This window comes from Thamnophis elegans, chromosome 4, assembly GCF_009769535.1.
Source record: "Thamnophis elegans isolate rThaEle1 chromosome 4, rThaEle1.pri, whole genome shotgun sequence".
NCBI lineage: Eukaryota > Metazoa > Chordata > Lepidosauria > Squamata > Colubridae > Thamnophis > Thamnophis elegans.
Window position 1 is genome coordinate 106449520 of NC_045544.1, and position 24888 is coordinate 106474407.

The 24888-nt window shown below is 38.7% G+C and overlaps 1 protein-coding gene across 3 annotated transcripts in view; it reads left to right on the forward strand.

Moving 5' to 3' along the window:
• VRK2 (VRK serine/threonine kinase 2) overlaps positions 1-24888 on the forward strand; it is a 59240-nt gene that overhangs the window by 25010 nt on the left and 9342 nt on the right. For all 3 annotated transcript variants that reach the window (XM_032216881.1, XM_032216883.1, XM_032216882.1), the window contains 3 exons: positions 2565-2697; positions 18817-18937; positions 24484-24542. In XM_032216881.1, the coding sequence (XP_032072772.1) occupies positions 2565-2697; positions 18817-18937; positions 24484-24542 (313 nt within the window). The remainder of the gene's footprint in view (positions 1-2564; positions 2698-18816; positions 18938-24483; positions 24543-24888) is intronic.

Genomic DNA, 24888 nt, shown 5'->3' on the forward strand with positions numbered 1-24888 from the left:
TAAATATCATCAATATGCGGACGATACTCAATTGTATCTGTCTGCCCCGTGCCAACTCAGCGAAGCGGTGGAAGTGATATGCCAGTGCCTGGAGGCTGTGAGGGTCTGGATGGGAGCGAACAAGCTTGCACTCAACCCAGACAAGACCGAGTGGCTATTGATGCTGCCTCCCAAGGATAGTCCAGACATTCCACCTCTTAGCCTGGAGGGTGAAATTATACACCCCTCAGAGAGGGCCCGCAATTTGGGTGTCCTCCTGGACCCGCAGCTGACGTTAGAACACCACTTGTCAGCTGTGACCAGGGGGCCTTTGCCCAGGTTTGCCTGGTGCACCAGTTGCGACCCTACCTGGACTGGGAGGCACTTCGAATGGTCACTCATGCCCTCGTCACCTCAAGACTGGATTACTGTAACGCGCTCTACATGGGGCTGCCCCTGAAGAGTGTTCGAAGACTGCAGTTGGTCCAGAATGCAGCTGCACGAGCGATATTGGGTGTACCTAGATACACCCATGTTACACCCATCCTCCGCGAGCTGCACTGGATCTCCATTGGTCTCCGGACGTGCTTCAAGGTCCTAGTCGTTACTTTTAAAGCCCTACATGGTTTAGGACCTGGCTACCTGAGAGACCGCCTCCTGCCACTTACCTCCCAATGACCAATAAGATTGCACAGGTTGGACAATGCCGGCTGGTGGCTCCCCGGGGGAGGGCCTTCTCTGTAGCTGCGCCGGTCCTGTGGAACGATCTACCCGTAGAGATCCGGACCCTTACCACTCTCCCGGTCTTCCCTAAAGCCACCAAGACCTGGCTGTTCCGGCAGGCCTGGGGCTGTTGATCAATATCCAGCCCCACTTAGACAGAATGAATGATGTGTAATTTTAATAATTATATCTTTTATCTTAAATTTTAAATATTTTTTTATCTTGCCTGTAAGCCGCCCAGAGTCCCAAGGGAGTGGGCGGCATACAAATTTTATTAAATTTAAATTGAAATTGAAAATCCTATCATAAATGTATGAAGTTGATTTTTCTCATTGTATGTAAGTGGCATAAGATACAAATAAGATATTAAGAGGTCAGTTGGTATAGCTTAAGTTTTTGTCCTTGGACTACTGTTTTGCTGTAATTTTGCTTCCCCCCCCCCCCCTCCGTTTAATTATGTCCAATAGTTGGAGAATTTACCTGGACAAGTTCCTGTGGTTTTCTTGGCAAGGTTTTTCAGAAGTGGTTTGCATTGCCTTCTTCCTAGGGCTGAGAGAAAGTGACTTGGTCAAGGTCACCTAGTTGGCTTTGTGCCCAAGGCAGGACTAGAACTCACTTTGTCCTGATTTTTAATGTTGGAAATTAAAACCCTAGAGAACCCTAGATTTCTCCTAGAGAAATGAAATATTTTGTGAAATATTAAAAAGGCAGAATATATCCCCTAAAAAGAGAAGTAGAAACTCAAGAGAGGCAGAAACTCAGCTGCCCCCATCTTTGTGAATGAGCCATTAAGTCCTGAGTCAGTCTATTCTACATAACAAAGATCTACCCCCTTCAGCTCCAGAGTGATGGGATGAAGGCATGGGCCTCAGAACATGATAGTATTAGCCATTTACCCATCTCACCACAAGCCTGAGAGACAGCCAACAAAGTTGTCCCTGCACCTCCCCCTGGGAATCTGACCACCAATCAGAATGCATTTCTTACACAGGAACAGGAAGCTCTGGGGTAGGGCCCAGAGATGGCATAAAACCAGGGACTTTCAGCATCTCTTCCATTTTCTGCTCAGGATCTCAAGCCATGTGATCCTATCCACCATTAAACCATCTTTCCAAACAACCTCCATTTTTCCAGTGTCTTTTTCCCCACTTGGAACTGAATCCAGATGGACATTTCTTCCAACACTATCCTGATGCCAAACTGGCACTCTGTTTTGTTAATCTCTGCCAAACTTAGGTATTGCAGAATCCATCTTTTCTGGAATGATACTGTTCACTTTATGATGATAAGTGTTCACTTAGGGGGATGGTAGTGCCTTAGAAAAGTTCTGAAAAATCAGCTGTTCAAATGTAAAGAGATGCATTCCTTTAGAATGCTTTCTGGGGAGGAAATTGGTATGTTAACGCAATGGGTATTTATGAAACTTTTCCTTGTGTTCTTGCCTGTAACGGAACCTATTTTGAACTTGTTGCAGGGCTGGTTGTTGAAAGGTGGGATATGTATGTGAGTGTGTTTTGTGACAAGGAAGGCTGCCATAAGCAGCATGAAGAAAGATAAAAGTCATATTGCATTTTATGATGTCTGGATGCCCACCTGGAGAGAAGGGAGCCTAAGAACAAAATGTGATTTTATTCTGTATTGCTTGGAAATAAGGCAGCGCGTAGAAGGCACACAACTTAGAAGGGGAAAGTAGCTGTTAATAGCCCCCAGATGTACATATTTTATCCTGAGGTGCAATTTGGCTTAATAAAATGCAGATCTAACAGTGTCCTTAAGCCACCATTTTCTTCTGGCTTAATTAGAAAGGTTATACTTTTTCAGAGGACAAAAGCATCATTCATGTCTCTGCTCATGTCTTCCAGGTTTATCTTGCTGATTATGGACTCGCCTACAGATATTGTCCCAGTGGGAACCACAAAGAATATCAGGAAAATCCTAAAAGGGGCCATAATGGTACAATGGAATTTACCAGCATAGATGCACACAAGGGAGTAGGTTAGTGTCTTTCATCTCTTTTCCTCCACTCCCCCTTCCTCCTCCCCACTTTCAAACACTTCAGAAATTACTCACTGAATTTGTGAAACGTGGGAGCAATGGTGACCAAAACTAAAGTGGCTTTTGTATGTGATAACTTTCTGTCCTATTAAGATGAATGTAACTATTTGTGGTATTGTGAAAAGTGAACTTTTTTTTTTTTTTTGCAAGCATAGGTCCTGAGAATATTTCTGGAACCTTTCACTATGGAGTTTGTACTATATGCTTCTTAGGCTAGAAGCCAGATCCATGCTTCGCCTGGGCTGCTGATTTGTAAAAAGAACAATTAGTGAGAAGTACTGAACCATACAACTACACGTAGTCCTTGACTTACGACCATGATTGAGCCTAGAATTTATGTTGCTAAATGAGAAATTTCTTAAAGGAGATTTGCCCCATTTTATGACTTTTTTGCCACATTTATTAAGTGAATCACTGCAATTGTTAAATTAGTAACATGGTTGTTAAGTGAATCTGGCTTCCTCATTGAATTTGCTTGTCAGAAGGTCTCAAAAGGGGATCACTTGACTCCAGGACATTGCAACTGTGATAAATATGAACCGGTTGTCAAGTATCCAAATCATATGACCATGGGGATGTGCAAAGCTCATAAGTGTGAAAAGTGGTCATAGGTCACTTTTTTCAGTGGCATTGTAACTTTGAATGGTCACTAAATGAATTGTTGTAAGTCAAGGGCTGCTTGTAGAAGTCTCTAATATTCTTTTTTTATTCAATATATTTGCCTCCCATTTTTTCTCCAGAAGCTCAAGGCAGTAGTAAATACTCTCTCCAATCTTTATCCCATAGCTACATCCCCTAGATTAGTCTGAGAGAGAGTGATTTGCTGTCAGGTATTAATAACTATACCCAGATATATAGAGATCAAACTAGCTACTTTTTTGTGCTATGCCTATTTCACAGGAATCTGCCCAAACTGGCAGTTTCTGCCTGGGAAGCCTACCTAAGACTCAAAGGCATTGATCTCTTTATGTTTATGTAATGAGTCCAGAATAATTCCCCACTTGAATCCTCATCCCAATTCAGGTGGTTTCTTTCCAACATTGGCCTGAAGTTCTCTGATATCTTCAACTTGGGTCTTCCCACTTCAGCAAAAGAGATTTTATGTGGTGCCAATTATTGTGGCCATGCTGATTGGGGACTGTGAGATTTTAGTCAACTACAATTGACCCTTACATACATGAAAGCCCAGATTAAGTTGATCCTTAGGTCTCCTGTCTCTTATTTTTCAAGTACTCAGTGACTAAATTCCTATCTTTCTGAAATCTCTTGGTACAGTAAGTCTCATGCCTAGCTATGAGAAGAAAGAAGAAATATGTTTCTTACATATTTAAAACAAATTAATTAAAAATTGGAAACTGACGTATTGAAAAGCAATACTCTCTCATAACATTTTTTCACACTTGGAGGACTGCTAAACTTCCTTAGAAAACCAAATGGGCTACTAGAACATATAAATAAGGATGGCTGCATCCTACTGATTTATTGGTTATTTATTTACAAGACTTATGCACCACTTATCTCATACAGTGACTTTAGTCAGCTCGTGACAATCCCCAAAAATATGTTTATAAACAAAAGTACTCTTTTCTGCCAGATCAAACATCCTTGTAGCTCAATCCCCATCCTATCCCAATGATTAGGGGAAGAGCCAACTCTTTAAAGCCCCCCCCCCCACTTTTCGAGGGCTAATTAAGGGTAAGGATCCCTCTGATCTCTGGTGGGAGGCTGTTCCAATGAGTTGGGGCTGTCATGTAGCAGGCATGCCCCCAAAGTTGCATCAGGTGGGAACATTTAGGGAAGAGGACCTGGAGTTGAAAATCCACCCATTTACCCTGGAAAACAAAAATAGATAAGGAAGGGGTAGGAAGGAATGCTAGACAGAAGTGTCTGATAGCATGCTGTACTTGGTCATGGCAACCTCTTTTGAATGAATAATCTCTCCTCCCCCAGAGCCATTTTGTGCAAGAATCCGCAATATGCTTTCAAAAATTTAAAAGTATTTTATGAGATCAAAAATGTGGGGGATTCCAAGTATGGTTTGATTGATTGCATTTGTTTCAATTCACATAATATACTACATTGTTGTTGTCAATGAACTCTTGTCAAGTACATAATGGATTGATATTATCTGTGAACCTAGACATTGTCTCATCAGCAGTTGTGGAGGAGGACTGGTTTCCTGATATCCATACTGTTTCGGTTGCTCTTGTCAATGGATTTGAATTCTAAGGCAACCAACAATATAATAAATTTAAAACTTTAAATACAGTTCAGCCTCATTTAACGATGGTATTTGCAAACAGAATTTCTGTTGCTGAGTAAAGCAATCGTAAAATGTAATATCACATGACTGTGTCATTTAGCAATGGAAGTTGCAGCATTTCCAGTTGCTGTCATTAAGCGAATCTTGCAATGTTATTAAATGTGATGTCACTACTTGTGACCGCCTACTGGCTTCCCCACTGACTTTGCTTGTAGGAAGTTGGCAAACAAAATCACCAATGGGACCAGGTGACCTTGCAATGTCATGATTATGCATTGTTCACCAAACACCCAGATTGTGATCACCTGGTTGTGGGTTGTGGGATGCATTTTAAGTATGAGGAGCAGTTGTAGTTGCCACTTGTTTAGCATCATCTTAAGTTCAAATGTTCACTGAGTGAACAGTCATTAAGCAAAGACTATCTGTATATGTATGTGGACTAGCTGAAAATGCACAATATCACTTCTGAAATATATCTTAAAAGACCACAAATCTTCCAGAAAGTTAGAATTTAGTCATGCTTCAAGAGAAACACACTGGAGAAATAAGCTTCCCTACTGGAGATTATTTGGATACTTAGAGCCTAAAAATAAGGCTGTTCCCAAACCAAAGGTAACTGGTTTGATATAAAGCTTCTCAGTGTGTCGTGATAGCGAATCTATGACACGCATGCGAGAGGTGACACACAGAGCCCTCTCTGTGGGCACACGGGCCGTTGCCAGCTGCTTTTCTGGTTCCCATCGCGCACATGAGCCTTGGAGTAGCTGCTCTTTGTGGGCACCAGAGAGCCAGAAAACAGCCAAAAAATAAACCATTTTTGGGCCAAACATGGCCTGAAACAGCCCGAAAAGCACCTCCCCTAAGGGCATATTTCAGGCTTTTTTCAGGCTGTTTATCAGCCACTTTTGGTCTGAAAAACAGCCTGAAAATGTTCCGAAACCAGTCCAGAAAATGGTCCAAAAACAGCCTGAAAATGGTCCAAAAATGGCCTGAAAAATGGCCAAAAACAGGCATGCAGCTGGCCAGCTGGTCTTTGGGTTTCTGTCGCTCCGGCAAGTGCACATGCACACACGTTCCAGTTTGGGCACATGGTGCTGAAAAGGTTCGCCATCACTGCAATAGAAGAATGCATTACTTTCAGATGCTCTCTCTTCTCTGACTAGTTTACTACCTCCTCATACCAAACATTCAACCACAAAGCTTCCTAATCTTGCAGTCCATCATTTTGCTGTTATTAGACTTCGTGATTGTTTCATTTACTTCTCTTGAACTGAGTCTGTGGGCAAGATTGGTCTTCTTTCATATTAAACTAGTTCTATTACTCTCATTGTTCTATAAGCTATGTGAAGTGTTAACTTTAAAAAAAACTTTTTTTCTGGTAGACTTTCATATATCTTACTTATTTAAACTCACTTTGATGATATTGGAAACACATTTGCAGGTAAATTACATACATAGTCCTTTTATTGGGTATTGATTGTACTGCCTTGCATTCCAAGGCAGACTTAATTCAACAATTCCCTAATTAGTTAAAGTCATAACCTGTGTCTTGTATTCATTTACCATTAATTAAACCTCAGCTGTTTATTACACTGCAGTCCAAATTCAATAGCCAGCCCAAAGAGCCATACAAAAGGAATGGAAGGTCAATATTGAAAATATATGGTATGGCGTAGGTGTCCCCCTCCCCCCCAGCTTGCATTGCTTGCAATCAATAATGGTCAATGCAACACGACTTTCTTAGTTGCTATGTCAGCAAGACACAAAGTCAATTCTCATGTTATGCTAGTATGAAAAAATAAAAGTGATTTATGGCAAAGTTGACTTTTGTTTGAGATCTTGGTCTCTTTCAATTCTACTAGAAATACTTCCTGCTGGGCTATATGACATTATCTGTTTCTTTCTTCATTGTCAACCTCTGTATGATTTCCTTTAACCGTCTTATAGTCCATATTTCAGCTTACGACAGCGTAACTCAGTATTCTTCAAATTTATTGAACTTTAACAACACATTTCCAGCTAACAAGTCACTTATGGTATAAAATGCAGCCTTTTTTATTTCATCTCCCTTATCTTCAGCAGCTCATTTGAAGGGAGGAGGGAGGAGGAGTGGTTTCTGCAAACATTTGTAGCTGTTAATCCCTCCTGAACTGTTATTCTTTAAACTAATACTTTTAAAGAGTTTTGCTTGGTGCAAACAACTATATATTATTGCTTTTTCTATTAAAAAGGACCATTGACCATGTAATGTAGAAGGCCTTGATAATTTGCCAGCACTGTTAAGCCCTGTAGTCATTTAAGCTGGTTAATTAGGAAAATGAAATGGGACTCTTGTGCCACCTCTGATGCTGGAATACAATTGTACTGTTTGACCTACCAAAAGCATTTTGGACTAAAGAAGCTATAATGGCTAAGCAGTTCCTGACCCGGACAATGGGGATAAGGAGAATGAGAATCTGTTATGTCTACTGATGCTGTGCCTTTTTTTTTTTACTGTTTGTTTTTTTTAGAGCTGGGGAATCCTTATTTGCTGAAAAGGAACTCTAATATTTTATGCAGAATTATTGGATGAAAAATAGGGATTTGTAGCACTGATTGGGTGCCTATCCCTGTGGTACTCTATTGCTTAGTAGTTCTCGGACCAAGTTACATGCATTTGCATTATAGCTTTTTAGTTCTCGCTGGTCTGTTCATGTTTACGGGATTGTGTTAGTTTTGCACACAAATAGTAAATGTATCATTCCAGGGTCTATAAATTTTGAGAGCCTAAAAATTGTTTGGGCAAGTAGATTTTCATTTTGCAAAACAATAGCATTCTCAAAATATCACAAAATGGTGTGATACTTAACATTTTGAAATTTCATGGAAGGGTGTTTTGTGAGTTGTTTGTTCCCAAATTTTTCTATTGAAAATGCTTTAAGTGAGAAACCATTCTTTTGTACGTGGAATTGGGTTTCTGCAGAATAAAATAGGATGACAAAAGGGTTAAACGGCCTTGTAGAATCACAACCGGCATATTTATTTTGTTATAGTTTAAGTCCCTACAGAAAAGTTGTTCTATATTTTAAGGAAAATTGTGTATGTATTCTGACAAGAGAACATTCCCACGGTGAATGGGAATGTTACTTCTTTAGTGCAGAAGTCATTTTCTTTCTGCTTCTGTAGTTGTAAGCAGTTGAAGCTATAGGGAAGATGATGTATTTTAAACACCAGCAATTTGGAGATAGTTTCTAATTTTAGCTTCTCAGGGGATAAAACTGTTTCTCCATACATTTTTTCTCTGTGGCAGTAGATATTAATATAAATATTGACTACTTCCAGATTCTATCTAATTTTTGGATAACTGGGGGGGAGGGGAGATGGCTCAGCAATTAAGACACATATCAGCTGGAAATCGGACAGCCCAGGCTCAAGAACTGAGCACCATGCAATGGGGTGAGCTCCCATTCCTACCCCAGCTCCTGCCCACCTGGCAGTTCAAAGCATGCAAATGCAAGTAGATAAATAGGTACCACTTCAGTGGGAAGGTAACAGTGTTCCATGGCCTTTGGCATATAATCATGCTGGTCACATGACCATGGACACAACACTGGCTCCCTTAGCTAAGAAACAGAGATGAGCACTGCCCTTTAAACTCGGGACCCGACTCGACAGGGAAAACCTTTACCTTTACTTAGGATAACTAAAGTAGTTAAAAAAAGTAGTAAAAGTAGTCTGTGTGTACATGTGTACATGTATACACTATAACCATCCACATGCCATGAAAGAAATCCTATAACATGAAGTTTCTTGATCAGTTAATTTAGAGCCAACTTTCTGGCTTTTCTCCTTCCACCCAATCTTTTCCTATACTGAATCAAACATACAAAGCACAGGAACTCTTGTGGCCTGTTGGCCGCTTCACCCTCTGGCAGCCGAATCAGATGAAGAGGGAGCAGGCATCAAGGCAATCTGAGAGCTCCGAGAGGGAAGAGGAAATGGAGCTGTCAGAGATAGAGAGGCAGAGCCTGGACCATCCATGGCCCCCAGATGGAAAGTCAACAGTTCCTCAGGTCCAGAAGTGGCTGATGAGGAAGAGAAGGAACAGTTGGGGCCCGTGTCTGATGCGCGGATTGCACAGAAGATAGAGGAGAGGAGAGCAGTGAGACTCTCTGGGCCAGTCCTTGGGACGGAAGAGCCACTGCTGCTTGCTAAGCCCACTCTAGTTCTGGGGATAAAGTCAGGGGGTGGAGATGAATAGGTTGTGGCAGGCAACTATTTCTCTTCCTGTTGGTCAGCCATCGATAATCCGAACTTCTGAATCCTGTCTGGAACTTTATTGGAATTCTTTCTTGGAATCTGCAGCGCTGAGACTTGGGCATGCTTTCAGAGCATATGTGTGTGTGTCCACTGCTGGAAAAAGGGTAAGCGCACCTTCCAGAACTTCCATTACAAGTGTGGTGAGAGAGAGAGACCTGGTAAGTTGGGAATCATTTCAGGGGAAAAAGGAATGAGCTTCGTTTGCCAACTGCATTTAGATCTTGCTGTGCCAGAGAGCGAGACTCTTTGCCGAGGTTGCTGGTGCTCCTAAATAAGGGAACATTTAGTTAAAAACAGGCTGCTTGTTGTGTTTTAGGAGATGGGTCAGAACAGGAACTCTCATTCCTGACTGTACAATTCAAGAATCCCATGTTTCAGAAGAGGAGCCATAACCAGTCCTACCATAGCCACAAATAACAACCACTTTGGGAGGTGAATGAAGTCTCAAATACAATCTCCTTAGTCTGAAGTAGTGCCTGGTTCCTACTGGTTGAGATGGGTTTGGCCGATTAGGTAGTAACTTGGCCTGCCCCAAACTGGTTCTCTTGTTTTTTTTAGTACTGTGCATGCACCCTAGCACGTCCCTGAGCAAAACCGGCAGTAGTAGCAGCTGGAACCCATCCCTGGCCTGCAGCAGTAACTTCCTGGAGCTCTACTTCCCCCAGTTCTCAGGAAGGTTTCTGCCATTTCAGTTGGCTACTCTGTAGGAATCTCTCTGGAGGGGTGGGAATAGCAGGAAAAGAAAGGCTGTGGAGGGAATGGCAGGTGTTATTTAGACTGTTCCTCTACAGTGCAAACAGAACACAGGCTTTTTATACAAAGAATCCCAGTCCAATCACTGGTTTACCTAAGTAACAGTCCTGTATGAATAATGCTGGGCTGTATGCATTAGCAGATCAGCTTATTATATGATACCCGCCTGTGTTCCTAAAATGAGAATAAAGAAATATTTCGGTTCTGCATGCATAACTAAGGGTTTGTTTGGCCTTTAAAGCAGAATTATGACTACCTTGCGACAAATACAGTAAAAACAGCTGAAAACTCATAAAAATGCTGTTTAAGTAATAAACATTTAGCATTTCTTGCTCCTGTTCCTCCAGATTAAATTTCTTGTCCTTAAGACCATAGCTCTAAGCAACTATACAATTGCCTTATTTTTATCATGGAACCTGACTGCATTTTATTGAGCATTCATTTTTTGAAATGTTGCTCTGTGAAAATAGTGTTGCTTTTTCCTGCTTGTTTCTTGATAATTAAAGAGAATTATCCCTGTATCAAGCATGCCTCTTAAAATTTGTTACATAGTTAGTAGTGTTAAAAAGTAATATTTGGGTCAATACTGTGTATGGATTTTTGTAGATTTTCTACTCAGTGAGGCATACAGTCAATACCTAATTTCTCAGGAGATATACTGCACTCAACGTATCGAGCTTCTTTTAAATACTCTAGGCTCTGCGTACCAAGTGCATAAGACTGGTTTTAATTTGCCATCATTGATGGACATCAGAGGAGTATGAACTGTCTGAATTAAATTTGTTCCAGCATGTGTATATCAGGGCAGAATGGAAGGTGAGACAATTCAGGTGCCGTCTGTCCTAGTCTGTTAACAAATGAATTACAGAACTGATGTTAGCAGCTTTACTCTTTCTCTAAAAGAGCTGCAAATCAACATCTCATTATGCTTTATTAATTTGGGAAAACAGCACCGAAGCAGGCTCGTTCGTAGCTTAAAATACGAGTATGGCAGTTCCATATATGGAGTTTAATATGAAATTCAGACTTGTATTCAAAACCACATTCGGTCGTGAAACAGCCAAGATGGAGATGCCTTTGGTACAGTCTCATGTAGTTTGAGATAAATTTATTATGAGAATTTTTTTTCTTTGTATTATTTCTTTTATGAAAAATGTACAGCGCAGCTTACAAAATTAAGACAATAAATAAAATGCAGATTATACACAGGTTTTGGAATGCAGAACAAAAGCAAAAAGCAGATTAGAACTGGCACAGCTGTTTTTTTTAAAGCATATTGACTAGATTACTACATTGACTATACTAGTAAATCAAAGTAGAAGCACACTGAATAAATAGCTTTGTTAAAATATTTAAATGCTGCTTTTTCTGGGGCAAGGACTGAAAAGCAGTATACATACAAACTATAAAATAACTAATATAATATCAAGATGACAAAAGCTACATAAGGTACTATTAAAATTAGTATCATAAGTAAAAAAAATGTATGAAATTTGAAGAGAAAAAGAATGTGGATTTATCCATGCAAATTGAACTCATACTGAGAGTTCAAATGTCATGAAACCATTCCTTAGATGGCCATAGCCAAAATTTATGGATCTATCTGGTTACTTTTATGTTGTTATCTTGAGGTTAAAAGATTAAAATTTATTTATAGAAGAAGCTGTGAAAGAAATTTGCTTAGCTAAATTAACTAACCATTGCATTTATTGCCTAGTAATATGGTTGGTTAAAAATATATATTTAATTTAATTGGTCTTTTTATTTATTACTAAATTTATTTGACCTCAATGCCAGGAAAGATTCTAGAAAAGATAATCAAGCAGCGAGTTAGCGAACACCTAGAAACAAACAAAGTAATAGACAAAAGCCAACATGGGTTTGTCAAAAACAGATCATGCCAGACTAATCTTATTGCATTCTTTGACAAAGTGACAAAATTAGTGGACCAGAGGAATGCCGTAGATATAATTTACTTGGACTTCAGTAACACATTTGATAAGGTAGACCATAACCTACTACTAGATAAAGTAGAAGAATGTGGGTTAGACAGCATCACCACCAGATGGATTTGTAACTGGCTGACCAACTGCACTCAACGTGTAGTCCTCAATGGAACTGCATCTTAATGGAGGGAAGTATGCAGTGGAGTACCCAAGGCTCTGTTTTGGGCCCAGTACTCTTCAACATCTTCATCAATGATTTGGATAAGGGAATAAATGGGGAACTCATCAAACTTGCAGATGACACCAAGCTGGCAGGAATAGCCAATACTCCAGAAGACAGGCTTAAGATACAGAAGGATCTTGACAAACTTGAACATTGGCCACTATCTAATAAAATGAAATTCAATGGTGAAAAGAGTAAGATTCTACATTTATGCAAGAAAAATGAAATGCACAGGTACAGTATAGGTAGTACCTTGCTCAACAGTAGTAACTGTGAAAGGGATCTTGGAGTGCTAGTGGACAACCATTTAAATATGAGCCAGCAGTGTGCAGCAGCTGCCAAAAAAGCCAACACAGTTCTAGGCTGCATAAACAGATGGTTAGAATCAAAATCATGTGAAGTGTTAATACCACTTTATAATGCCTTGGTAAGGCCACACTTGGAATACTGCATTCAGTTTTGGTCACCACGATGTAGAAAAGATGTGGAGAGTCTAGAAAGAGTGCAGAGAAGAACAACAAAGATGATTAGGGATCTGGAGACTAAAACATATGAAGAATGGTTGCAGGAACTGGGTATGTCTCTAGTTTAATAGAAAGAGGGACTAGGGGAGACATGATAACAGTGTTCCAATATCTCAGGGGTTGCCACAAAGAAGAGGGAGTCAAACTATTTTCCAAGGCACCTGAGGGTAGAACAAGAAGCAATGGGTGGAAACTAATCAAGGAGAGAAGCAATTTAGAACGGAGGAGAAATTTCCTGACAGTTAGAACAATTAATCAGTGGAACAGCTTGCCTCCAGAAGTTGTGAATGTCCCAACACTGGAAGTCTTTAAGAAGATGTTGGATAGCCATTTGTCTGGAACGGTATAGGGTTTCCTTCCTAGGCAAGGGGTTGGACTAGAAGGCCTCCAAGGTCCTTTCCAACTCTGCTATTGTATTGTATTGTATTGTATTGTATTGTATTGTATTGTATTGTATTGTATTGTATCTTGCCTTTTTGTTATTTTAAGGCCAATATTTCTCTATCTCAGCAATTAGTATCTTGGTGTATTTGAAGTACACAGATCTTAATGTTGCTGTGGTTGAGAAACACTGCTTTTGGAGGACTTGAGCAATTAAAAAATACTGAGAATAAAACACAATAAGGTTAACAATGAAAAACAAAGTCAAAAAATTTGTGAAAGATGTATTTTAACATATTCCTAAGCAGCGAGAGAATGAAGGCCAAGCAGTGAATGTACTGTGTGATTTAGTGGTGAGATGAAAAACTTCTTTTCTAAAGTACTTAATGAGGTTCTGGTAGGAGAAGGGTCTTAAGAAGATCCTCTTCTACTGATTTGAGTAACAGGGCAAGTTCATAGTAAAAAAGATGGTGCCAGCACCTTAAAATAATGACCAGTAGTACAGATCTTCTAATACAGGCATCATAGTTTCTCTTCCACCAATATGTAGCCTGGCCTATTGCTCCAGTTTGCAATTTTCCAATGTATTTCAATGACAGGTTCACAGAAAGTACACTGAAGTACTCCAATGGTAATATACCTTTATTGATTAGTCAATTGACCATATCAAAAATATTGAAGTAGTGTGTGTGTCTGTGTCTGTGTCTGTGTGTGTCTTTTTGTATTCATAAAGTAACAAAAGTTGTTATTGGGGATAGTGAGGTAAGAGTGAGAAAACATTTTCAGAACAGTCAATCGCTTGAGATGTAATATTTGCTCTGCCATTCACCAACAGAGAACCTGTTTTGTCCAGCCTCCCTGATTTTAAAGTAAACGGATCCTTGACAGCAAGAGACATCCAGTATGATTAAAAAATGTTTTTTAATTGAAAGTTGGGAGGGCACATTTTTCTCTTGACTTAATTGTACACTGAAGCTATGATTTAAGTGAATTTATGATTCTGTGAACACAATGCAGTGAACATAATGCAGAGATAGGGAGATCATTTAGGTGATTTTCATAGTGATGATGCAACATATTTTTGGAGAAGATATCACCAGTCTACTCACAGACTGCATTAATATCTCATCCAGAGGTGGTATTCAGCAGCTTCTGACCAGTTCTGAAGAACCCGTAGCGGAAATGTTGAATAGTTCGGAGAACTGGTAAATACCACCTCTGACTGGCCCCGCCACATCTATTCTCTGCCTCCCAAGTACCCGCTCATTGGGACGGAATGGGGATTTTGCAGTAACCTTCCCCTGGAGTGCGGAGGGAATGGAGATTTTACAGTATCCTTCTCCTGCAATGCCCACCAAGCCATGCCCATCAAACCACGCCCACAGAACCGGTAGTAAAAAAAAAAATGAATCCCACCACTGTTCTGTTGTTGCAATAGAGAAACTGGCTGTGAGGGAATAGCATCTGCCAGCATTGCACTGTAAATTGGGTATGGAAGAGGGTTTCTTTGGGGGGAGGGGCTTATTGTGGAGAGTTGCTGAACCTCTTACAAGGACCCAATCTTGTACATGAGCAGCCTGATGAGTGAATCTTCCTTGGAATTCACTTCCTTTTTTTGCATCTCTATGCAAGTGTGGACATGATTTTCTAGCTGTGATATCAGAAGTTTGATGTGCTTTCAATGCCAAGGAAATATTAAAATAAGCATACCTTTCTTTTTGTATTAAGCTTGTTTGCTTAGGTTTTTTCTATAGTTTTAAATTATTTATTTTTCTTTAATTTGCTCTTTTGCTCAAGTAAGCAAAATGAACTTTAAAATATATATATAGTCTGTTTTTTTTTAATATAATCTTTAGAGAACTGATTTCTACTGACTATAAAGATAATTCTGTCTCATCGAGAAATATATTGTAAAATATTTCATATTTTATGCCCCTTGCAGATAAGGAAACTTCATACTTAATAGCAGCGACTAATCACAGTTGTATCTGCTTAGTCACAGACCAAAACCAAGGCAGAATTATAAGAAGTAGAATACCCTTCCTCTTTCTTGGCCAAATTTTGATCCATGTAAATAAAAATGCTTACGAACTGATGTCATCAGAAGGATTGCTGGGCATTTTATAACTATTGCCAAGTTCATTTTCTTCATTCCTATGCAAGGTTGCACCATATTCCATGCCAGGATTACACTATTTCTGAAACTGTTGCCAACAATAGATTGTTGGAGATTGGAACTCCCAGCTCTATACCTGACACCTAAGTTGAAAGCAAAATGGGACTGAAGTGTCATCTGTTGAATGCATTGTAGGGTTGTTGTTACTAGTAGATTAAATGAAGTGGTGGTCTGGAGGCTTCCACCCTTCTTTTTTTTCTTTTCTTCCCACCTTGTGATCTAGGATAGTTCATGGGGTGAGTGGTAAAAATCCCACCTCTTGAGCGGTGTGTATTTCATGTTTCTGAATGGGTAGAATAAATTGAATGCGATTTTTATCCATAAAGCATTTTAAGCATATTTCCTTTTAGAAACTTGTAGAAAATCATTATGAAGAAGCAACTAATGTCCGTGCATGGTACTGAAGCTTTACTTTCTTTCTATTTTCTTAATTTAACCCTTCCTACAAAGTGAGCATGTTAGCCATACTACCTCTGAGACATAGTCAGTAAACAGAAACAACAACATTCCTGACCGATTTTTCTCTCTATCACCAATCAGGTCAATGTTTTCATAAGGGCAGTTTACAAATTAACACCTAATTGAGGTGGAGGCATCTAGCAGACTTGGTAGTGATTGCAGTCCACATAAGTATGAGGAGTGGATACTTCTTATCACTATACACCTTCCCAAGCATCATTCCAAAGCCAAATGTTGACTTCCATAATTTAATCAAATACCCTACAGATTGGACAAGCCTGTACACACTAAACACTGGACAATCATTTGTCCAAAATGTTATAGTGATGGTATAGTAATGAAATACTCATTCAGGGATTGGAGTAGGTCCTTTCCAACTGTATTATTCTATGTTCTATTCTACATTTGAAGCAGAAGTTCTCAATTTGCTGAATTAATTGCCACTTTTTGGGATAAGGTAAAAGTGGATTGTAACACATAGAAATTGTAGAAAAGTGTTAAATGGCTACCACACAACAATATTTATTTGGCTTAGAATTATTTAGGAAAACACTCCCCAAAGGAAAAGTTAAACAGTCAAAAATAGACATTCTACACTTTTAATTTCACCCATTTTAAAAATAAATTATTTGGGGAAAACTATTGATCTATATAGAAAATACAGTATCTATTTTTCATAGTTCCAGTTGAAAAAGCCTATTTGCTTACAGAAAATGACCATAACCTGATTCTAAATGAAAGTTGGCTTTTTGTTAGCAAAATATAGGCTTGCAAAAGTGTTAGATTATAGAGGGACATTTTTCAGACATGAAATTATTCAAATTGTCACTTTGTTTATGACATCTTAAAATGATGTAACATGTTATTTTCTCCTCTTACATACATAGATTTATCTTTTCTTAAGAATAAAAATTGGGAACTCCACAATTCTGTTTCTGTTCCTTATCTTTGACAGTAATATTTAGTATGTATATTTTATGTACTAAAATATCTTTAGAGTTATATTGAATATAAGAAATACAAACCTTTTTCTTTTTCCAAAAGATTGAAGAATTTAGAAACCATGCTAATTTCCAAAATATTGTGACTCTATAGGTTAACCTGAATTTAAAATAACAAAGAAAAATGGACTTGTAGATCTAAAATTTTGAAAATCAATAATACTTTTTGCATTGTTGCCTACTTACAAAATTGGGCAAATTGAAATTATTTAATGTTTCACTTTTGAAGCTACAGACCACTAAGTGACTGAATATTTACTATGAATTAATTATAATATGACACTTTCCTTACGTAATAGATAAGAAGTACAATTTCTATAACTGTGACAACTCTTGTATAAGAAATTAGCTATGATTTCTCCACATTGTGATATGTTTTTATTAATATTTTGAGAATTGTGAAGTGATTGTGTTAGAACAGCACATAGACATAGATGGGAATACAGTAATTTGTTAAATTTTTATTATTGGAATTCACCTAAAATGCTACAATGGCATTGTATATGTGGAAGATCGATTTTGTTTATTTTAATATCACAAGCAATGCTTTTGGGTTTGGACAGAATGAAAGCTAATTTAGAATAAAAGAGACCCTCAAGACAATAGGATAGTGCCCTGCTAGATTGAAGGGACTTTCATAGTCCAGGAGTTGAACAGCAGTTAATATAGACAGAACACGTAAGAATTTATGTGTTTTCATCATAAAAGTTGTGCATATGCACAGGAATGGATTTAGTTCTATTGGACTAGGCTTCCATATTTTATAATCAAGTGTTGTGTTCCGTAGTCACCTGAAAATGTTGGTAATGAAATACAGAACTTGTGATGGGAACATCCTCGCTGGGACATCAGGTTTTTTATTTTTGCAGCTTCTTGCATTCCATCCTGGATCTAAATGCTCAGTTTCCTAGTACAGAACTACGAATTTGGAAAAAAAAACAGGCTTTCCTGATACAGAGACTTTCAGATATCTTGGATTATAAATATTATCATCTCTACCAGGCATGAATTTTCTGATTTCTGTAGTGTTATCCTTTCCCCATTTGTTATTGCAAAGTTGAAAACAATGTTTTGAATATATGACAATGCATATATTCATGCAAGTACAGCATTCTGTCTTTTGTTTAGAAAAAAATTAGAAAAAAAATTGTTACCTGTTGGTGTGTGTGTGTTGCTTCTCTTGCAACCTAGCTAACTAGTCTAACTAATGTCTCCTTAATTCTTACTTTATCTTTAGTAAAGTGTTTAGATGCATGTTGCTAGAAAGAGCCATTGAGAAACTTACATATCGTTTAAGGCGGCTTGTGGCTTATAGTAGCTCTGCTATTAAATTCTACCTACCATAAATGGTTTGATTTTAATAATTTGGAAATAAAGCTAGATTTAAATTGAATGAACACTTCAGTCAAAAATAGCCAAGGGATTTATGTTTTCAAGATATGCGAAAACATTCCTGTCTCTTTGTGCAAATATTTTTGCTGCTCAAGTTGTAAGCCCACTAGAGGGCAATGTTGTCATGCTGTCGCCATCAAGCATCTCTGGTTTAGTGGAGCAGGAAAGGCCATCACTGTTTAGTCTGCTCTCGAAGGGTCTCGGCATGACCAATGTGGACCCCATGGACTTCCTGGAACATGTGTTAGCAATTTAGGAGCAGACATTTATTTCTTTGTTTTACTGCCTGGCTCTTGGAAAAAAGTGTTGGTGCCGGGTTATGGGCTGTCTGGATCATGTCAGAGGCCATGGGGATCAAGTTCATGTGACAGGGCAAGCAAAGGGATGGAGGAGGTGAGGAAGCTGCCCCTCCCCAGGAGCAACAAATCGCTGCCTGTCTGTGGACTGCAGCCAAAAGACAGGCCTTGCGGAGTTCCTGGGACAGCTGAAAAAACACGGCATAATTCTGCCCGATTCCCTCTTTTGCTTAACTAGTGCATTAAATTACTATAGTTTTCATTTTTTTAAAGAGGTGGTGGTGGTGATGATGGGGAAGCTAGCTCAGTAATAATTTCTCTTTCCTCCTTCAAATTTCCATTTTAGCACCATCCCGAAGAGGGGACCTTGAAACCTTGGGCTACTGTATGTTGCAGTGGATCTGTGGAAGTCTACCCTGGGAGCAGAATTTGAAGCATCCTGAGGCTGTGCAAGCTGCAAAAACAAAGTAAAAAAAGTGTTGTTTATTTAATTACATGTTCTGCTCTGACTCTGCAAAGCAGGACAGGTTGAAAGGGTGGGGTATGTGTATATATATGTGTGCAGGGATCACCCTTTGTGAAGAATCATTTCCTCCTCTTCCCCCCCCCCAAAAAAAAGAAAAACCTCCTTCAGCAAATCAAAGCAAACCTAAATATAGCTGTATGAAATAAAATACATTTTTGGATGGAAAGCATAGGTCCCTAAGTTACATTTCTGAAAGAATTGCAAGAATACAGTCAACATTAACGGTGCTTATTGCTCTTATTTTAATTAATATTTGATCCCCTTTTGTAAAAATCCATTGGAAAGCAAGATCCTTATTGCTGAGGGAGTTGAATGGCTTCCCTCTCCTCTTTTGTATTATCTGTGCTAAAGAACAGCAGCTGGCAACTTTAATGAAGATGACAGGAGAAGGTTCTGCTAAGCTGCCAGGAGGTTCACAGATGAGGCCTTTTCTTGACAAAAAGCACAAGGTTTTTTGTTTTGTTTTTTGCAGTTGTTCCTCTACCTACAAGCGAGTGTGGGTCAGATTGTGACCAGATAACAGTAATGAATTCCCAGTCACTGGAAGGGAAGCCATGTGTGCTTGTGTTAGGCTCCAGGATTAATCCCCAATGAATGAATTTTTCTTAAACAATCACAGCCTAGAGTACTCTTCTGAGAAACCTCATAAAGTTGACATTCTGACTAATTTTGCTGCAAATGTGCTATATGGATTCACCTACATTCGGATCCCATTTGTTGTGTAAGGAATATACTATTATGAAACTTATCTTCAAAGGATAGGGGGTTACCTGCTATCACAAGAATATTGTGAGATGGCCAGTTGTCAGCACCCCATTGCTTAAGTCTATCCATCCTAACTCCCATCCGTTTTCCGCTAGTCTGTAGTGCATATCTCTTTAAACAGATGAAACCAGTCTGTACAGGAGTGTTTCTTGATAGCCTTGGATAGCTAAGACAGCTGACCTCTCTTAGTGTCTTGAATCATAGTTTTTTGAATTTTTAAAATACAAACTAACCTATGAAATACAATCCTGCAGCAAAGCCTCATTGAATACAATTGGACAATTATTAGTTGCAACTACAATATTCTATTTATTTGAGAGATTTTGTATAATTACCTTTAACTTGAATGGAACACATGTTTGCATGTGGCATTGATTAACTATTGGATAACAAAAAAGGTTGTTAATCAGTTGTTGTAAGTTTTATTTTTAAGGTCTTGGTACCTTGCTTTTGAATGTAATTTTATTTTCCCCATTTATTCCCTTCTTTTTAAAGGGTATTTTCAGAAAGGCCATTCATAAATGTGAAAAACAAAAGGAAGCTGGAATTTCACCTGCTTCCTAAAGCATGTAATTAGCCCCACCAAAATGGAACTTGTGTGGCAGCCTCTCTGCCCTTACTGTGAGACCTAAGTAAGTGAATTATTGGGCCCCACACAGCCAGTTTCTTGGCTCATAATATACCAGCTATGCTGCAGTGGAGGGTTACAAGTGGCAAAGGCAGCAAAGTTTTAAATAGGGCAAGTCACAACAGAGGTACACAATAGGGATGGCTTGTTCTGAAGAAATCAATCTGCACATTCAGTTTGGCAGTGGCTCTCTGCAGAGAGAGGGAGGGAGGTTAGCCTGCAGGCTGCAGATAATACAGATTGTATCTGTAAATGTTGACTTTGTACAGTATTGTTTAATATTTCCTCCTTTAAAACTCCTGATCACTACAATTCCCCACTACCTGCCTCTTCAAGCAATTCAGTATTCAGGCAATGCAATCTTTAAAAAATATTAATTCTACACTCAACAGTTAACCCCATGAAAGGATGGTACATCTCTTTCCTAAAGTCCCTTTTCTATATACACACACATATATGCTCTTCAAGATTCTTGATATTTTACTAAAAAAAATTAAACATTTCCAATGTTTATCTTGCTAATATGGATTGAAGAACAAATTATAGACCCATGTTTTGAATGCCTAGATTTGGTTATTCTCAAATTAAATACTTGGGTAGTTATGAGTTTTCCATTAAGTTGTGTTATCTGCTTAACTAGCACATTTGGTATGCAGCAACAGTATATAAATTAAGTAGCTTAATGCAGAGAAAGGGTTTTGTAAATCTACATATGTCTTTTGCCCCTTTCAATTCTTACATGAAACGTCTTCATATTTATTAGAAGGAGTAAATTTTATGTCAGATAAGATGCAGTAATAAGCCAAATGACTATATTGGGTATTTGACAAGTCAATTAATTGGATTTTGGGCAAAAGGAATGAAGAAAGCATCTGCTGGAGAATTTGTGAAGCTAAAGTTGTCTGGTGTTAAGCCAGATTTTTGCCAAAGATGGCTTTGGATTCTAGTATGCATTACCTTTTATGGAATGAAAGGAATTATTAGCTTATCAACAGGAGGACCCCAGATTTGGTACAGACAGAGTAGCCTATTTCACTTAAATTATTAGCACTGCAGATAGTTCTCTGTAACAATGACAGTTGTGACTGAACTGGAATTGCAGTAAGCAACATAATTATATAGTGTGATGTCATGTGACTATACCGTGTAGCAACAGAAGTTGCTGTTGCTAAGCAAACACTGTGCAATTTGTTAAGTGAGGACCTCATATACCACTTCCTGCTGACTCCCCGTTGACTGCTTGTTGGAAGCTTGGAAGGAACACCGGGAATTGATACCATGTGATTGCAGCCTGTTGTGATGTTGAAATTTTGAGTCAGACACTGAGTGTCCAGTTCACTGTCATGTGACCGCAGGGATATTGCGAGGACCAGAACCGATGATCAATCATAAGTACCGCCTGTTTAGCATTGTCACAAGTTCCACGGATAGTGGTTAAACACCTGTACTTGGAAAGAAGCAGCTCCTCATAATTTGGCACAACATAGACCACACAATGGGGCCAAAGCATAATGTGGTACTTAGACTTTTAAAACAATTAAACAAGGCTAGACTGAATGTCTGTACAGGTAGTCCTCAACTTACGACCACAATTGAGCCCAAAATTTCTGTTGCCAGGTGAGACATTGGTTAAGTGAATTTTGTCCCATTTTACCACCTTTCCTGCCACAGTTGTTAAATGAATCACTGCAGTTGTTAAGCTAGTAACACGGTTGTTAAATCAACCTGGCTTCCTCAGCATAGCATTTTGTTCCTTATATTCGCCAAAATCTTGACATTGTATGGGTGTATAAAAATCTTGACCTCATATGGGTGTGTATTGTAGTGACTGGTGCAATGTCTAGCCTTGTTATTTGGGATTAGTGTTCTCACGTGAACTTTGATGAAATGGATTGTGGTCTTGATCCTTGCTCTATTGGCATTTTAGGGAACCCAGCAATTAAACGTAATCAAGTGTAATATATTATGTGAAAATAACTGATAGATGTTTAAATGGCCTGGTGAAGCCTATTGTGTGGAGGGGATAGAGTGTGCTGGATAGAAGAAAGTGGAAAATCAAGAATCATATCTGATTCTTGATATTCTAAGATCTCTGCCCATGGCAGCTCTCATACTGGACAGTACAATAGTGGAGTCAGAAAAAAATGAGAAATGGGTGAAGAGGAAAACTTAAGCATCCATCCATTGCTAATTTTTTCCAAATACCTTTCTTGCTATTTTCCCAGGGTCTGCCATGCATGTCTAATCTAAAGCTGCATAAAAGCTGAAGTAAAAGTAAAATATTTTCTTGTTATCCCTGGAGTATGATTACGGGCTAGAACCCAGAAGACCCTGAGTCCCACCTTAGGCACAAAATCAGCTGAGTGACCATTGGCCAGCCTCTCTCTTTCAGCCTTAGGAAGGAGGTGATGGTAAACTTCTTTCAAAAAACCTTGCAGAAGAAAACCGCAGGAAGAAAATCCAGGAAGTTGCCAGGAGTCAGAACTGACTTAAAGACAGATAGATAGATAGACAGATAGCAGTAAGGAAGAGAAGTTAACAAATCAATTGCCTTGCCCCACCTAAATGGAAATGCTTCGTACTAACAAAGATATTGTTGGGATAGCTATATCTAATTGTTTGCCTCTGTTTTAACCAATTGCAAATAATTATTTGAGCACTCTTAGTATCTGTTTTCAGATCTGACCAATATTCAGCATGCATGGGCCTTTTTTAAGAGAGCAGATCCTTACATTTAGAGACCTGCTTGCACATGGGCTATTCTTTTTATTATTTTGGCTAGTATGCTTTCTCCTCCTCATAGGTCCATCCCTAGAGCAGTAGGAGGCATTCGGTTCCTTTTGCCTCTTTCCCAGTAAATTTCATGATATTGGGTTTTTTTTAAACTGTAGGACAAAACTTCCTATCAAAGCTATACTTAATTACTGGTCAGTCTTGCTTTGAAAGAAAGCAGATGCTATAAACAATAGTTCTGCTGCTGAATCTTCCTCATATTAAAGAAATGATCACTTAAAATTGTTGAATTACAAAAGGGTTTATTCATTTCCAAAGCTAACAAGAAACAAAAATTCATACAAGCATTTAAACTGTGAAACTGATTACTATGAGAGGTTGGGCTCTCTCTCTCTCTTTTGCTTGCTGTGATCTGGACCAGTGATCAGTACAGTACATTCCAGTATTAAAGGCTATAGTGTGTGTGCATGTGTGCGTTTGTGCACGTGCATTTGTTTTAGCACAGAAATATGTCGGCGCTGGGGTGGATTAAGCCTGTATAAGCAAGCAATTGACAAACATGTTGACTTCAGACCAGCTTCTGAATAATATGAAATCTGCCAATGATGTCAGGATAAGAGGTGAAAGCCACTGGAGACTTCCTAGTGAAAAAAGCTAAAATATTGGGAGCTTCAAGGTCCATTTTTGGTTTGTCTCTTTTTAAGTATTTTAATTTTTCCTCTCTTAAAAGTAACCTTTTAGAGAATATTTGAAGGCTGCGATAAGCACAAATCCCAACGTTTTCTCAGTCATTCCTTACCTTGTAGAAATAATTTTAAAGGTAAAAGAGGCACATTGGTTGATTCATAGGTAGGGATAATCTTTGCTATAGCATTCTCTGCTATAGAAAAGAATGTACAGTTTAACTTAGAAATTTATTAAGCAAGAAACTCTTTCATGATTTGGTGCAATTTTGGAATTACTTTAGATTGGTATTCCATATACTTACTTGAGAATAAGCCTCACTGAACTGAATAGATATAAATAGGAATAGCAAATTTATCAAATACTATCAGTGTATAAAATCCATTAGTGAGCAACAAGGAGGAATCAGGTGAACTCTTTAAAATGTGGCTATTAATCTATACTCTAATAGAAAAGAAAGCAAACTAGGAGGAATTTCTTCTCTTTGGCAGGAACTCTTGTGAATGTATTTTCTTGGCCATAATTCTGTGTAATCTAATATCTGTCTGTAAAGAGTTAATATAGAAGAGAGGGAGATTTGCTAACTATTCTTGGTTCCCAAAGAATTTGTTAGCTTCCAAAGGGAGGATTACCATTTTGCCCTCAATCTCACAAGTGGCTCATTCTTATGGTTCTAGGCTTCTTGATGAACTGCCTGATTCAGTAACAAGGTGGGCTGCTGCAGGAGAAAACTGTGGTAAGTGTAAACACATGTGAGCATTATTATATTTCTCCCTTGAGGATGGCCACTCAATTTGCCTAGTTTATGACTCCAAATGGCCAATATTTCTATTTCAAACTTGGCTTGAAAATGCTGAAAGGTGCACCTTCACAGTGGTAGAGGGGAAAAGGATATGCTTCTGTTTCCTCCAAGCTTATAAAGCTATGGACCTGGTCAAAATCTTTTCCCCTTAATTTCCTGCTTCTGCCTTCAGCTGGGCACAGCATATTGCAATGTCTTCTAGAGCAGGGGTGTCATACTCAATTCCATTGATGGGTTGTGTTTGGGTTGTGTTTGACCTCGGGGGACGGGGTGGTTGTGG